The sequence below is a fragment of the Pararge aegeria genome, chromosome 16, assembly GCF_905163445.1.
Source record: "Pararge aegeria chromosome 16, ilParAegt1.1, whole genome shotgun sequence".
NCBI classification, from domain to species: Eukaryota; Metazoa; Arthropoda; class Insecta; order Lepidoptera; family Nymphalidae; genus Pararge; species Pararge aegeria.
The window spans coordinates 15,607,004-15,623,408 of NC_053195.1; the positions used below are offsets into that span (position 1 = coordinate 15,607,004).

Here is a 16,405-nt window from a genome sequence, read left to right on the forward strand (position 1 = left end):
AGGTACACTTTTTACTGTCTCTGAGACTTATCTGTGAAACATAAATGCTAAAAGTTTTTGAGTAAACCACTGCCATAGTTTTTACTGAAAGAAATCAGATACAGCCCTGACATAACGTGCAAAATTAAAATCAAGTGACTATTGTCACTTTTTTAGGTACGCGCCGCGTAGCGTAGGTACTATGCGCGTGTCGGTCTTTTATCTTCAATAAGTTAACACTTTTGAATTAGTTTGTATGGAATAATACTTCTTCTTCTTTGATTTAATATTGTTGATTCCTTATGAAATATACTAATGCACTCTCCCACAGTATTTCTTAATGCGGTTACATGTTGTATACACGGTTTTCCAATCGAACATCCTCACCTACTTGTTAAGTTAAATGGAATTTAGTTACATTTAAATAATAATTATCCACACCTATCGCTTGTCCTAGGTTATTATTACAGCATTAAATTGATGTCCAAGCATTTTTTTCATTTTTAATTGAAACCCCATGTTCCGACCCATTTGGGGAAGTCAAACAATCCATAACCAGTTCCGACGCAACCAAACGTATTGGTATAAACGTATAATGCAACCTTAATAGATAGACATATGCTGTCGCGAACTTTTAAAGGGGTACTACTTTATCAAACATGATTTTATCGAAACTTTAACCGCACACGAAGCGCTCGTCGCTTCTACTTCATCGATAAGTAGGTTATCCAACACTAAAATATTTTTTCAATTCGGACCAGTAGTCGTGGCGTTCAAGTAAACAAACAAACAAACTCTTTAGCTTTATATATTAGTATAAGATTGTCCTGTCTTAAAGCCGACTCCTTCATCTGTGGTAAAAGGTGACGTGTCAATTTATAGTTACAGAAACAGCACGACAATACATTCAAATGATATTGTAGCAATAAAAGATTCGTTTTAATTAAACACTATAATAGTAATTATTAAATTATAATATACAATCATGAATTTACTACGTCATTCTATTCATTTACGTTCTTTTTCGTGAGCCCAAGATTGTTCAACAATGCATGAGGCGACGGATCTCTACCGCGGAACCTTCTGAACACCTCGCTTGGGTGGCAACTACCTCCAGTCGCTAAGAAAGTATCTCTATATCTTCTACTGATGGTTAAAATATCTTGATTGCTCTCTCTGGCTTCGTCGAAAGCGCTATAAATGTCAGCGGCGATCATTTTCGACCACAAATGGCAGTAGTACGCAGCCCCCCATTCCTCGGAAAATATTTTCGTGAACGAAAGAAGGTGGGAGTCGTATTTATCGAACGGCAACACATTATATTTTGGCCAGAGTTCCATTACAACATCCCTCCAGAAAGTCTTTTTCGAGTGCAATTCTAAATCCAATCGCGAGAGATACAATTCTTTGCATAAATCGTAACCCGCCATATGTCTTCTAATGTTCTGCAAATTTTGGATTATCTCTTCTGGCAACGGTTCATCAGTTCTATAGTGGCCACTGATTGACTGGACAGTGTGTTGGTCGTAGAGCCAATGCGTCATCACTTGTCCGCACACTTCCGCCGCATCCCATTCTACGTTGGACAATCCAGCTACTTCGGAATAGTTTGCAGTCGTGAGTAAATGTCGGAGTGCGTGCCCAAATCTTTGGAACAACGCGCTCACTTCCTTGAATGTTAATAAAGACTGTTTTCCATCAGACGGCGGTTGGAAATTAAAAATCAGAGCAGAGAGAGGTTGTGTGGACGTGGCAAAATTCTTTTGGCGGATCGATACATGCCATCCTGCGTCATCGTACACGCGAATCTTTTCGTCTTCTCTGGCATAGGGATCCAGATAGAATCCAGCTACAGGTTTGTTATACGTTTCATCGTAAATATCGTAATATTTTACATCCTTATGCCAAGTGTGCGTGTCAGACCTTTCAACGATTTGTATTTTGAAGAGGTTACTACACAAATTGAAAAGGCTGTTAATAACTTTGGGTAGTGGAAAGTATTCGCGGATTTTGTTCTCGTCAAAACTGTAGAGAGACCATTTTTGTTTTCTTTGCCAGTATGGGATATCCCAATGCTCTAATTTTGAATCGAAACCTCTGTCGTTAGCATAATTCTGTAATGTATCAAGTTCAACTTCCTGCATTGGTCGAGCCGTTGTTAGAAGATTATCAAGAACATTAATAACATTTTCTAAGGATCCAGCCATTTTCGTTTCCATACTCATATCAACAAATGAATCATAACCCAATATAAATGCTTGTTCTGATCTGTAACCCCTTAACTTTTCTATATTTGTGCTGGTTTCAAAGTCCTTGTTAGTATATCCTGAACATCGTTGTACATGTGCTTGCCATGCATTCCACCTTAAGCTTCTATCAGGGCAGTACTGCATAAATGGTTCATAGATGTGCGGTTGTAATGTTATTTTCCAAGGGCCCTTATCTGCTTCATGGTTAATAGACATTACTTTTGCAAGACTTTCGGGAAACTCTTTGGCTACTAACTCATTATTTATAATGCTACTAAACACTTTAGTAGCAACAGAAACCTTTTGTCTTATTGTACTTCTTTGTTTTTGTAGTTCATTTAAGATATTGTCGAGTCTATCACGTTTCGCACCTTTGACATCAAGACCATTAAGTTTGCCTTCTAATATGTATTTGTCTAAAAGCCTCTGTTCCTCATCTGTAAGTTTTTTCAAACGGTTTTTTTCTTCAACAGCAGCATAGTAAATTGGAATGCTATTAAATTTTGATGATCTAGCTTTGTGAGCTCTTTCGTGTATTTGTATGTAGGACTTTGTGGGCATCAAAGAACTGTTCCCCAAGTACAAGGCTTTTGCCATCCCCCATGTCAGTTCTAATTGGCTATCTAGTTTTTCAAGAGGCTGAAAAATTTCCACAAATGCATTTTTGCAGTTTATGCAAGACTCCTCGATTTGTCTGACTCCATTTTCATACTCCAAGCTTTGTTTGCTGATTGTGGCGATGCATTTTTCAATGGTTAAATCAGTGAATTCCGGCAAGCCATTCTCTGAGAGCAGTGTACTTCTGTCTGCATCTTCACCTATCTCTGGGATCCTGAAAAATAGATTTATGATAATAATGATAAATGTTACATTAATCTATAAATAATGGAATTATTTTGTATTATGTAGTCTTGTAGGCTTACTACCATTGATTAAATTGATTGAAGCAGTAAAATTTTTATACTGTTGATGTTTGATTCAGAATGAGAATTCTTATTTTTGGTATGTCTCAAGATCTGCCACATACATCTCTCAATTAGTTCATAGCATTAATAAAACATAAGTGTATCAAAAAATCCTATTATAATATTCAAGATTATACATTCACATAGAATGATAAAAAAGCTTTGGTATGAATTGCTCTAACTTCATAGCTGAATATTGATTTGACTGTGAGATTGTCGTAACATAAAGAACTAGGTTTGTTCTGGGGTCTTCTTACACCAGAGCCCATTTGTTTTATAAGTAAAGAAATAAATATACCTACTACAACAATACACAAATCATCATCTTGACCCAAAGTAATCATAGCTTGTTTTACGGTTACTAAGATGACTGATGAGTATTTTTATGAATAATATACATAGATACTTATCATATACAGATAAACACCCAGACACTGAAAAACATTCATGTTCATCACAAAAACATTTTCCAGTTGTGGGAATCAATCTCAGAATGCAGGGTTGCAGCCCACTGCGCAGTAAAATTTTTAGTTAACCAATGTACTATCACCATCACCTCACAATAATGGTAACAGAATTGTATGAAATCTAAAAAAGGTCGTGAAAGGTCTACATGAATAAAACATAGAATTTTTATTATAATCACAACCTTAGCTATTTACTGCCTTAAGAATTGTTTTTTAGGTTATTTTATGAATTTAACAATTCACCTGTTGACTCTCTTCCTGAGTCAGATATTGAGACCATCGGAAGCAAAAAATTATATTAATATTTTCTATAAATATATATAAAGCCTGTAGTAATTATTATTCTGTATAACTTATAACTTGAGCTTATTAAAGTTTGTGTGGCTCATTGAGACTACAGTCTCATTATTTGAGAATCAGTCTCATTGGTTACACAACATTAAACAATTCAGTTACTAACTGTAAATTTGCCCTATATCTTTTACATGCCTCAGAGAATGTGTTAAGCCACATTATTATTACTAACACCTGATAATAAAGATTGTCTAAGAGCTGCAGTATCTAACCAAGAGCAATTAGAGCAGTGTTGGGTTTAAGCTGCATATTTCTCCCATGAGAGGCCTGTGTAGAGCAGTGGGACTTAATTTAGATTGATGATCATGATGATGATTACGATTATCTTTAATATTGCTGATACCCTTTTTGAGATTATTATAAAAGGAAAATCCACTTACAGAACTACATATCCAGAGTTACGTTTGTTTTGATAAAATGGCCGTTTTAAATGACGCGATAAAATATTAGGACGCAGAAAAGATGACGCCATGACTGAATGAACAATTCTTAATAGCGTTTTTACTGTATGAATTTTATTTATTTTTGTATTCCAATTTTTGGTTAAAACGCTCGATTACTATTTTCTTTTGAAATAGCAAAGCAGCCGGAAAAACATATGATATTGACATTGACATTATATCACAAAGTTTTTCTTTCTTTTTAAATTATTAAATACGGCCCTGGATTCTAGCTGTTGTACCACAGATAAATTACTAGATATGTAGATTCGCACCTTTTGGGCCATAGACAACAACGTGTTTTTTTTAATAAAATAATAAATAAATTTTATTTTATTAAGTATAGTAAAATTCCTGTCATCATAATTATTTTATCATTCACTATATGATTATCAGTACGTATATTATGTTGTAATTTATTGTTGTTAATAAAAATATTTATTATTATTATTACTTATCAGGCTCTCTTGACGTGCTAGGGATCAAACTCGGTCATCCTAAAAGGGATTAATAAGGAGGCTATCAATGGTTTATAAAAAACTGTATATTTTTGAAAAATTATTTTACATTCTAAAGTGAGATCTTTTGTTGCAATAAATGATCATGAATACCTAATATATCTTATTTAAAATAATTTCATTAGGACGCGAGTGCATCATGGTTACTAATTATTAATCTGTATCGCGATTGCGCGTACCTATTAAACACACCAAAGCTAAAAATATGGAAAACTCACAGAATAATGTAACAACTGGTTTCATACTATTTATTTACGTACTACAACAAATTCTATTTTTTCATTATTTTTGTCAATAGCAGCGGCTACATCTTCATTTAAAGATACATTCACCATTTGGCACGAACACAGTGCATTGCAATCTTTACAATTCGCTTTTTCCTTTTCGTCCTCGTCTGGTTTAGTTTCTCTAACTGGCGGGCTGCAACAAAAGTCTGTATCTAAGCCCATTCTTTCACCATCCTCTAGAGTCTGTGGTAAATGTTGATTGAGAGTTTCTGGCAGAAGCAAGCTTGCGATACCACCGGCTACGAGTAATGCTCCCATTATGATGAGGGGTAGAACCATAATATCGGATCCCTGAAATATAACAGGTAAAATAAATTAGGAAAAAATAAATAATAAATAAATAAAATAAATACTTACTACGACATTACACACCGCCACCTAGCCCCAAAATAAGCGTAGCTTGTGTTATGAGTACTAAGATAACTGTTTTTATGAATATAATACACAGAATTACTTATAATATACAGATAAACACCCAGAAACTACAAAAACTCTCTTGTTTATCACACAAACATTTTCCAGTTGAATAATTTCGTGCCTCCGTTAAGTTTAGTAGGTAGTTACTGGTAAAAGTTAAACACTTTTTCGTTTCATTAGGTTACGCATATAACTGCTATTATTACACATTCGCAATCATAAAGACGTTTTCGAACATCGTGTTACCGAATCAGGCATTAGGTAAAACGGAAATGGTTTCAGTTGCTTGGTAACCCAAAAATGTATTAAGCATTTCTGACTTTTGTGGCGGGATCAATGGGGTTCTGATGGGAACATACTTCTTCTTAATAAAACGCTAGCATTGGGACTTATTTGTATAACCTCTTCTCATTTGGGTGGAGACCCGTGCCCTGTGGTGGGCCGCTATGATGATGATGATGATGATATAATTATTGTTTATATTGGAAGTTCGAAGTATCTTTAAGTTTGTCCACATAAAAATGAATAAATTGCCTTAAACCTTACCAAATAGTTCACTAACGGGATGAAAATAGGTCCAAGCATTCCGAGCACAGAGCTCAAACTCATGCCGAGTCCTCTAACAACTGTAGGATATAATTCTGAAGCCATTAACGGTAGCACCACAAACGCTGAAGATATACCCATCTTTCCCACGCAGTACAATGCTAGAGTCACATTCGTTTCTGAAAAGTAATATTGCTTGAAAATAGAGCCGTAAAAGAAAATAAGTTCACAGTCAAAAAATGGTTCTATTTCTTCACGCATAAATCAGGTGTTCTATCTTTTTTGTATATGTTTTTGAAGTTATACTTCTTTTGGCGCTTTAGGGAAAAATGGTGAGAGTAAATTTTTACGATGCGCGCGCACACCGTCACAAAATACCGACACCATGAAGTTAGCTATAGTCAACATTTTAGTTTTTCTAAAAAAAGGTCTGACATTTGACTTTTTTCTATTGTTAGTGTCGTTTTTTCTACAAACGTGGGATAAGGCGACAGATAAAATTTTTGAAAAGATTTTTATCTTGTTACGCCAAAGAAGTATAACTTCTAAGGCGTATACATAAGTACACACATGTTTTTTTCTTATATAACTTACCATGTTGCACCAAAAACGTAGTTAAGCAAGCAATACCACCGACCACCATACTCATACATAAAGTCCATCGTCTCCCCAATCGTTCCATGGATGGCCACAGGAACATATAAGTGGGTAGTTCCACTATACCAGCTAAAAAGAAGTTTAAAAACTCATCCCCTCCTAGCACTGGAGCATAGTATGACAGCCCAACATACACACTAGTGTTTGTGAACCAGATAAAGGTTATGATGATAGTCTTCTTCCGTAAGTTAGGTGTTCTGAACAGATCTAGTATTCCATATTTGCGCAACTTCTCCTTTTCTAAATCTTGTTTCAGCTTGTCTGATTCATATTTACGTCGCAAATGCACCATGTAGTTTGCTGGTAAGGATTTGCCATTGATTCTGAGGACAAAATGTTTGCTTATCATAACCTGCTAATCTGCATTAGAGCAACGTGGAGTGTTGCCAGGTTGGAGCTCTCAATCTCTTTCTCCTATTCACTTGTACAAAAACTGTTAATGGGATATTAATGGCGACTCGAATAAAACACTTTTATTGTACACCATTTCGCACTAGGCCTACGTGGTGGACTACAGCCTTAACCCCTTCTCATTGTGGGAGGAGACCCGTGCCATGTAGTGGGACGGTAATGGGTTTATATGATGATGATGATTGTACACCACGTAAAAGTACAGAAAATTTAAACGAACGCGCTGAGGAAGATGATAAACCTAACTTAACTAAAGGTATGATTTTCATGACGCTAAGAACATACGTACCTGGCCATTTTCTTCAATATCACTTCAGCTTTTTCAAATTGTCCCCTCGCCAATAACCATCGTGGACTTTCTGGCATTGGCCAGATGTAGAGGAAGAAGCACACAAATGGCAATGTACTAGCTAGAGCCAGATGTCGCCAGTCTCTGACCAAGTAGACGACACCAGCTAATAGAATGAGGCCCAAGGAGTAAGCTATATTTGATAAGATAGTGCACAGAGTTCGGCATTTCGGTCCCACAAGTTCTATCGCTGCAAGAAGAAAAGTAATTACTTAGTATTTTCGAAATTAAGTTGATATGGAAGTACGAAATTCTGATAGAAATAAGCTCGGTAATTATAGTGTGTAGGTATATATAAAAAAAAGTGTGTGTACACGCGTTAGAAGTTATACTTCTTTGGCGTAACAAGATAAAAATCTTTTCAAAAATTTATCTTTCGCCTTATTCTACTTTTGTAGAAAAAACGACACTAACAATAGAAAAAGGGTGTTGTTTGAATTATTGAAAGTCAACAGTCAAACTTTTTTTAGAAAAACTAAAATGTTGACTACAACTAACTGCATGGTGTCGGTTTTTTTTTTGACGGTGTGCGCGCGCATCTTTAAAATTCACTCTCATCATTTTTCCCTAACACGCCAATAGAAGTTTAACTTCAAAAATAATATTCTAGGTATATGCACTTCGCTAAAACTTGATTTTCTATTCGGAATGAAGTTATTTATTTAATAACGTAGTATGGAATGATACAGTCTGGTTATATTCCATTGGATTATTTATGAGACATTAAGAAAAACAGGTAATTGCTATGATGTAGCTGGTAAATAAAGAGTACTAATGCTTTGAAAAAGCTTTTCTGGTTTTTGATGCTTCCTGAAATAAATACTAACCCAAAACGTAAGGAGTAGCCATAATAGCAGGTACAGTGAAGCCGACGCCAAATCTATAAATTATCCACACAACGTAATTCTGAGCGAATGCTGTGGCCACTCCGAAGACGCACTCGATGGCCAGGTAGATGAAGAAGGACGGTTTTCTTCCTAGAGTGTCCTGGAGGTAGCCGAAGATGTAGTTTCCTATAATGCCTCCAACAGCAAGCAGTACCAGGCCCAGTGTTGGGTAGAAGTCCTTGTTGCATACTAAGTTCCACTGCGAAATTAAAGTAAATAATGAAAACGAAATGGCCATGGATCTTAATTTCCTAAAGCATTGAAATGAAATACGAAATGTAATTTCTTGACGTAAACTTTAGAATGTTTAAATCACAAATTATGTTTAAATTGTGATTGTTACGCATCGATTCATGATTTACTTCAATCAAGCCAACGTAGACCGCACCAACTTTACTTAGTTACGTATTTTTATTAATCTAGTTATATTATATTCTTTCATAACCAGTAATAAGCTGTCAAAAACCACTATAGTTTACATTGTTACAAGACGACTTGTAATAGTATTTACTATTAAATACATTAGTATTTATGATATGTTATAGTATATATTAGTTTATTATTATTTTTTTTTTTAATATTTATTATATTATGTATTATTATATTATTTTATTTGTGTAATCTAGTTTAAGTATTAGTATGTAGTTATTAGAATGTATTTTTTTTCAATATGCACAACCTGCAGTATGTTATCCTTTTGTTTTCCTTATCCTAAGGTTGCCTGGAAGAGATCGCTACGAAGCGATAAGGCCGCCTTTTGTATACTTCTACTGTCTGTGTTTTTTTTACTCTTCTTCTGTATTTTTATTTGTGTGCAAATAAAGAGTATAAATAAATAAAATAATATGCAGTATACCTTAAAGTATCTGCTAATAATTAGTGTATTATCTATGGATGAGTAAAGCCCGCGAACATTCAAAACAGTGATTAAAACTCTGCTTATTGCATGAGATAGAAATTTAAATTTCATTCGATTTTTATTTTATACAAAAGATTTTTTTCCTCTTTATACCATCCGGGTGAATTTAGCTGATAAATTTTAAGTAGTTTTTAAAGCGGAAATAAAAATTTTCCGCTTTAAAAACTACCTTGATTGATTTGTCTACAGAATAGGTATTTATGCCCAATCTGTGTTTCAATGGCAGTATTAGCACAAAATCACAGCACGCACCTACTAGCTTTTCTAAATTATGTTCGTTCTGAGCAATTACAATATCACCAGCTTTAAGGTTGAACATCGTGAGGAAATCTGCATGCGTGAGATTTCTCCATAATGTTCTCAAAGGTGTGTGGAGTTCACCAATCCGCACTGAGCCAGCGTGGTGGACTACGGCCTTAAACCCTTCTCATTGTGTGATGATAATTTTATTATTTTTTGGCGGAATATGGGTGCAAAATAGATCTTAATAAATCATATTCTGTTATTCGGCGTGCAAATATTTAAATCAACTAATAAATAAATAAATAAACTACGCCAATACACACATCGTCATGTAGTCCCAAAGTAAGCGTAGCTTGTGTTATTGGTAAATGATACTAAGATAACTGATGAATAATATACATAAATACTTATAATATATAGATAAACACCCAGACACTGAAAAACAATCATGTTCATCACACAAATATTGTCCAGTTGTGGGAATCGAACCCACGGCCTTGGACTCAGAAAGCAGGGTGGCTGCCCACTGCGCAAATCGCCAATCCAACAGGCTTATAATAAGAAATTAACAAATATTTAAATTAATTTATTGTTAGTAAACTATTGTAATCTGTGGGTACAAATTCGGACTTACCTCAACAACAACAGTGTTTTTGTATGTGCCCATTTCATAAACCCAACCATCAGCGCAGGGTATGATCTGTTTATCCAGACTGTCATCTACACTGGGATAGTTGTTCAAGACATCGGAATAGTTCAGGTTGTACATGCTACATTGGGAGTACTCCAGCTGTTCATTTCTTAACTCTAGCGGTATACTGAAAAAAAAGATGTTTTCAATCCAATGGGCTTCTTTATTTGTATTTCTTATTTGACAAATAAAATTTTGTGAAACAAACAGCCCTAGTCAGATCTATGTCCAACAATGGACTTCAATCGTTTGTATTGATGATGATTGTGATGAAAAAAAGGCCGATTTACATAATTTTTCATCCAAAATTATAATACTCGGCCTATAAGCCTACTAAGAAAGTTATCTTTATAGCTACGCAAAATTATTTTACTTAGCAGTGATAATCTAGGAGTAATCCTAATCATAAAATCATTTTTTTAATACACATAAATATTTATTTCCAATAATATCACTTTCACATTTGTTTTATAAATAAAACCTAAAATAAACTATGTAAAACTAAATAAAATCTGAAACGTCTTTGAAACCACTGCACTGCCCCCTCTAGGATCACCGGTTGACCGGAGATTCGATTGAATAAATTATTTTCCTGTCCACGAACTAATATTTTAGCCAGCTTACTTTTCTAGCTTGTTAAGTTTCCCTCTAAGTAGGTACCTTATGATTCAAGTCACGCAAAATTATTTTACTCCGCCTACTGCATAGGTAACTTATGCTTCTGACCATTTAAAATAATTCCCAACAGTCTTCTGTGCATCTTCTAATTCCAATTACACATATATATTTTAACCAGCCAATTGCGCACCTTATGTTTCTAGCTAGCTCCAGATCCTCGAGCGACTCCAGCTCAGGTACCCTGCACCAATGCTTGACGTCAGCCGCCATAAAAAGCTGCGCGTACGCATGGAAGCCGCATGGGATCACCGCGGGCAGCAGGATGAAGTATATAACCAGCTTCTGGTAGCGGCCGAATTCACCCACGTCCTCGAGGATCGCGTCAAAATCCATTTCGACCCTATTGACCAGGAAAAAATATTTGATTGACAAAGCTGACTAGTACAAAGTCCAAAGGCAAGAATGAAACGAGGCAACCAGAAATGCATTGTCATTTGAATTTGTTATTTGCGCCAAACCCTTAAACATTTAAAATTTTCCATTTTCCCATTTTAAAGTTGCGATACATTCTTTGCGGACTGTTGCAAAAAACCCAAGCTGGTTAGTGAAATGATTTTATTTTTCCTGTAATACTTGCAACACAAATCTTAATTAATTTAGATTTTTTGTTACATGCAAACTCCGGAAAAGTATATTGTTTTTAAACTATTTTACGTTATGTAAAAACTGCGCATCTTAAAAAAAAAAAATCTTGTCTATGCAAATAAATACATCTACATTTAATAGACGAAAATATATGCCTTTTGATTGATTGATTTTTTTTTATTTTTTTTTTATTTAATTGGAAAACCAGCCGTTGTAAATACTAAATAGTTATCAAATTGGTTGACATAAAAGTCAGTCATAACAGGTTTCCACAGATAAGTTTTATACAAACAAGGGTGCAAAATGCAGCAAACTATACCTAAAAATTAAGTTTACCTAGCATGCAGCAGTTTATACGGACATTGCCATAATTATATTTAGTAGAATAGTTGTTAATAACATTAATATTTACCAAAGAAACTCGACTGTAGAGTCGTGTCACTGGACGTTATGTTTCTAATCCAACTAGTTATGAGTGATGTCTGTCCATACGAGTCGGACCAACTAACTGCCGCGATGTACAAATAAGCAGCTTACCTATACTTGGGACCCTAAACGCTACCGGTTACATCTACAGCGGGATAACATAATATTATTTTAATTATTTTTTAAGTCTGCTCTACATTAAAACCTGATATTTCCCTAAACTTGTGTAGGTATAGGGTAGTCTATAGTGTAACGGAACTAAAAACTCAGAAGTCAGTGTTGGGAATACCAATCAACTTTTTTCGGCTAACAAGCTGCTTCGATGCGGAAGGCTCTAACAATTATTACTCATCTCACATGAAGCCTATTTCGGGTTCCGTTTCAGTGGGACCGATTTCGATTTTTACGAAACTTTAATTCTTTCAAATATAAAGTATATTTGATTACCTTTATCAGGGCCGGTAACAGATTGATGATGACAATGATGATGATGACTTTTTATTGAGTTCAATACAAAACTCTTGATTCCATCTTACTACTTACGTATATCAAGCAGCCCCAACTGTAAATTAAATGTAAGATCGAATTTCGAGTCCGAGTAATGTTGCATTAGCTGCTGTCTAAAAGACAAATGGTGTTAGTTCGGAAAATTGACTAAAGTAAAATATGTAAAGTCTATAATGAACAATTTGTCTCTCTTCCTTTTGATTTTTTTCAAGTTTTTGTTTGTAAAGTGCATCTCTGCATGTTTCCGGAGTGATGTGCGTTTTAAAATATCACTTACTATGAAAATACATCCACACATCCCCATCTAGCCCCAAAGTAAGCGTAGCTTGTGTTATGGGTACTAAGATGACTGATGAATATTTTTTATGAATAATATATATAAATACTTATAATATACAGATAAACACCCAGACACTGATAAACATTCACGTTCATCACACAAACACTTTCCAGTCGTGGGAATCGAACCCACGGCCTTGGACTCAGAAAGCAGGGTCGCTGCCCACTGCGCCAGTCGGCCGTCAAACGGTGAAGGAAAACAACGTGAGGAAATCTACATGCCTGACAGTTCCCCATAATGTTCTCATAAAACGAAGTCTACCAATCCACACTTGGCGAGTTGGAAAACATCGTGATGAAGCCTCCATCCCCAGAATCCTCAATAATGTTGTTTTTCTTTTTGATAATAATTGACGGACCTAGCAAATGGTTCCACCTGATTGTAAGTGGGAAGCCGTCATCTATAAACAGAGCAATACTTCACAGGGCATGCAAGGAGCACATCCTGCAACACACCGCCCTGTGTCCATCAATTTGGAGAGTAGGTGTAAAGCCTTATGTACTGTAATTACACCGGCAACCACGCCCTTCAGACCGGAAAACCGCATTGCAACAATGCTGCTCAGCGGCAGAAATAAGCAAGCACTGTCCCAAAAAGCTACTACATACAAAAATATATCTCACATCTCTGACCATATTATTGCTTAAGCAAAATACAAACTGTTATAAAACAGCCCTGTATAAAGATAGGTCAAGTATACTCCATTGTTGTAAATTATATCAATCAACTGAGGGTTACCCATACTTTCATCCGCTATTCCGTCCAATATATCTCGACTCACCGCATCGCATCGTCCACCCGTGCTATTAAATCGTTAACTGGGCATATAAGGGTTGTAGCGTGATATTAAAATAATACGGAGCATCTAAAAAACATCTTCCTAACTGGGTAATTAAATACAAAAAAAGGTTTTTTCAAATTCGGCTGGTTGTACCAGAGATAAGCATGTTGCAGACAAAAAAGCAAAAAAACTTCAACTTTATAATTATAATTAGATATTGATATGTACATCTATGAGCAATAAAGATAATTAAACGTGTGTGTACACGCGTTAGAAGTTGTACTTCTTTAGCGTAACGAGATGAAAATCTTTTCGAAAATTTTATCTTTCGCCTTATTTTACGTTTGTAGAAAAAAACCAAGCGAACAATAGAAGAAAGGTATTTAATACACTGAAAGTTTTATTATTACGCGTTATCTAGTTACCTCATTATCAGACAACCAAGTTTCACTCGACATTGAAATTTGAGATTTTTATACAATTGAATCAATTAAATCACCGCAGACTTTGACAATTGAAAGTGTACACTGTCAAACCTTTTTTTGAAAAACTAAAATGTTGACTCTAGCTTACTTCGGGGTGTCGGTTTTTTGTGACGGTGTGCGCGCTCATCGTAAATATATAATTTTTCCCTAACGGGCCAAAAGAAGTATAACTTCAATAAAGATAATAAAAAAGTTCACCCAATATACAATGATGGGATGCTAGTCTGCAATTATTTCATTCCCCGAGCGCAGTCAATTCGATTAGCGGTATAATTGGAGTGGCGAAAGGACGGCTGCTGACCAACCAATCAAGGTCGGAGGTGATCAACTAATAGACGTTATCCATTGACGACTGATTGAAGTATATAGCCTGGGAAGACTAAAGAAATGGGGCAGTGGACTACGTTTAATGTTGGAAGAGCATTATGTGATTTGTAAAGCCTACCAAGGCTCTGTCATGGCCAGTTGGGGAATTTGCTTTTTGTTTGAACGCTGCATACTCGATCAGATAATCATGAGGAAAATAAATAAATGAATAGATATACTATGACAATACAAACATCGCCATCTAGCCTCGAAGTAAGCACAGCTTGTGTTATAGGTACTGAGATGACTGTCTGCTGGACTAAAGGCGTCTCCCAACTGGAGGATTTGCCCATGAGCTGGGCAGATGGGTCGGTTATCGCAGTATATGGTAGTAGTAGCACATAGAACGCAGCTGCCCTTCGTCGCTTCTGCCCATAATGATCGCTATGAAGCGATAAGGCCGCCAAATTACATATACATTGTTTTGTTACACTTTTCTTTTTTTTATGTACTTCTTGTGGTGTGCACTAAAAGTATATTCATTCATTCATTCATTCATCATGATATACGGGATGAATAATATACATAAATAATAGCTAACCCCAGCGCCATCTGTCTGGCTTATTTGTGAATCTTAACCATCTAGGGTGCCACCCAAACGCATACCGAAAAATTCATTCAAATCGGTCCAGCCGTCTAGGAGGAGTTGAGTGGCATACACACGCACACAAGAAATATATATATAAATATAAATATTATAAAATACATAAACACCCAGACACTAAAAAATATTCATGTTCACAAATATTTTCCAGTTGTGGGAATCGAACCCACGGCTATGGACTCGGAAAGCAGGATAGCTTCCCACTGCGCCAACTCGCCGTTGTGAAAATGAGGAATTCCATATCAAATATTGCAGACTAAATCATGAGTATTGAAGAAAAGTTCTGATTATGTTATCCACAGATGTAAAAACTAATAAACATAAAGATTTTTTGATCATCATTATCACTCTATTACCGGTCCACAACTGGCCATGGGGTTTCACTCAGAAGCCGTATTCCACCAAGCTGGCCACGTGCGGATTGTGAAGTCTTCACGCGCCTCTGAGAACATTATGGACAAATTATCGAGAACTCTGAGGCGTGCAGATTTCCTCACGATGTTTTTGCTTAGAAAGATTTCTTTAAACGTTCATAACGCGAAAACGAAAAGTAAGAGATGCGTATCGAACCCCCCAGAAGTGTGACCGAAGCTCTAGCCGCTAGGCTTTCGTTGGTTATAATAAAACATCATCATCTTCATCATCTGTCTGCGCCTTTTCCCATCATCTGGGGTCGGCTCTCCTTGTCCGTTTCCTCCATTCAAGACGGTTTTGAGCAGTTTCCGCGTTGTTCATTTTTGGACAAGGATAAGAAGTGGCTTTGATTTTTTTTACGACCGGCTGCCGCCTGACGCCAAGGCAGTGCCTCTCGTGGAGAGTTTTGGGCGCCGCCGTTGGATCCAAAGATCTCTTCCGCCGTCATCCCTACTACACCCCCCTGCCTAGAAGTGTAGATCTAATGAAGCCTGGTTATCCATTACCCAGAAGCAGCCTTCACTAGAGGGTGCCTCTTCCGCCTGTTCCGCCGTTCCGATGATCATCATCTCCGCCTTCACAGCCGTTGAGGACTTCACCCGTAACCCTGGGCATGGGTTCCATGCTATACCCCATGATACTGGGTCCCCGACCGAACTTAGCCACCCCACCACTCCGGCCTACTGAAGTGGGGGGTGCCCACCCCCGCGACGTGGATGCGCCGGACGGGAAATACCCCAGTGGAGGGCAGAGAAGGTGACTCTGTCCCCCCTAGGGCCGGGTTAATGCCTCCGTGTAGGCCCGGAGGCAAGGGCGGTTATAATAAAACATCACGGAATG

General features: G+C 36.5%; 2 protein-coding genes across 2 annotated transcripts; both read right to left on the reverse strand.

Moving 5' to 3' along the window:
* Window positions 1-922: 922 nt before the first annotated feature.
* Window positions 923-4,615, reverse strand: LOC120630491 (probable cytosolic oligopeptidase A). The gene is made up of 2 exons (XM_039899736.1): window positions 4,395-4,615; window positions 923-3,060 (listed from the first exon to the last, which is right to left on the reverse strand). Exons 1-2 carry the CDS (start codon window positions 4,484-4,486, stop codon window positions 984-986), a joined length of 2,169 nt encoding a protein of 722 aa, XP_039755670.1. The 5' UTR covers window positions 4,487-4,615; the 3' UTR covers window positions 923-983.
* A 605-nt stretch (window positions 4,616-5,220) lies between these two features.
* On the reverse strand, window positions 5,221-12,135 carry LOC120630405 (beta-alanine transporter-like). The gene is made up of 8 exons (XM_039899629.1): window positions 12,055-12,135; window positions 11,188-11,397; window positions 10,323-10,506; window positions 8,467-8,725; window positions 7,580-7,829; window positions 6,817-7,202; window positions 6,223-6,401; window positions 5,221-5,550 (listed from the first exon to the last, which is right to left on the reverse strand). Exons 2-8 carry the CDS (start codon window positions 11,388-11,390, stop codon window positions 5,221-5,223), a joined length of 1,791 nt encoding a protein of 596 aa, XP_039755563.1. The 5' UTR covers window positions 11,391-11,397; window positions 12,055-12,135.
* Window positions 12,136-16,405: the final 4,270 nt, after the last annotated feature.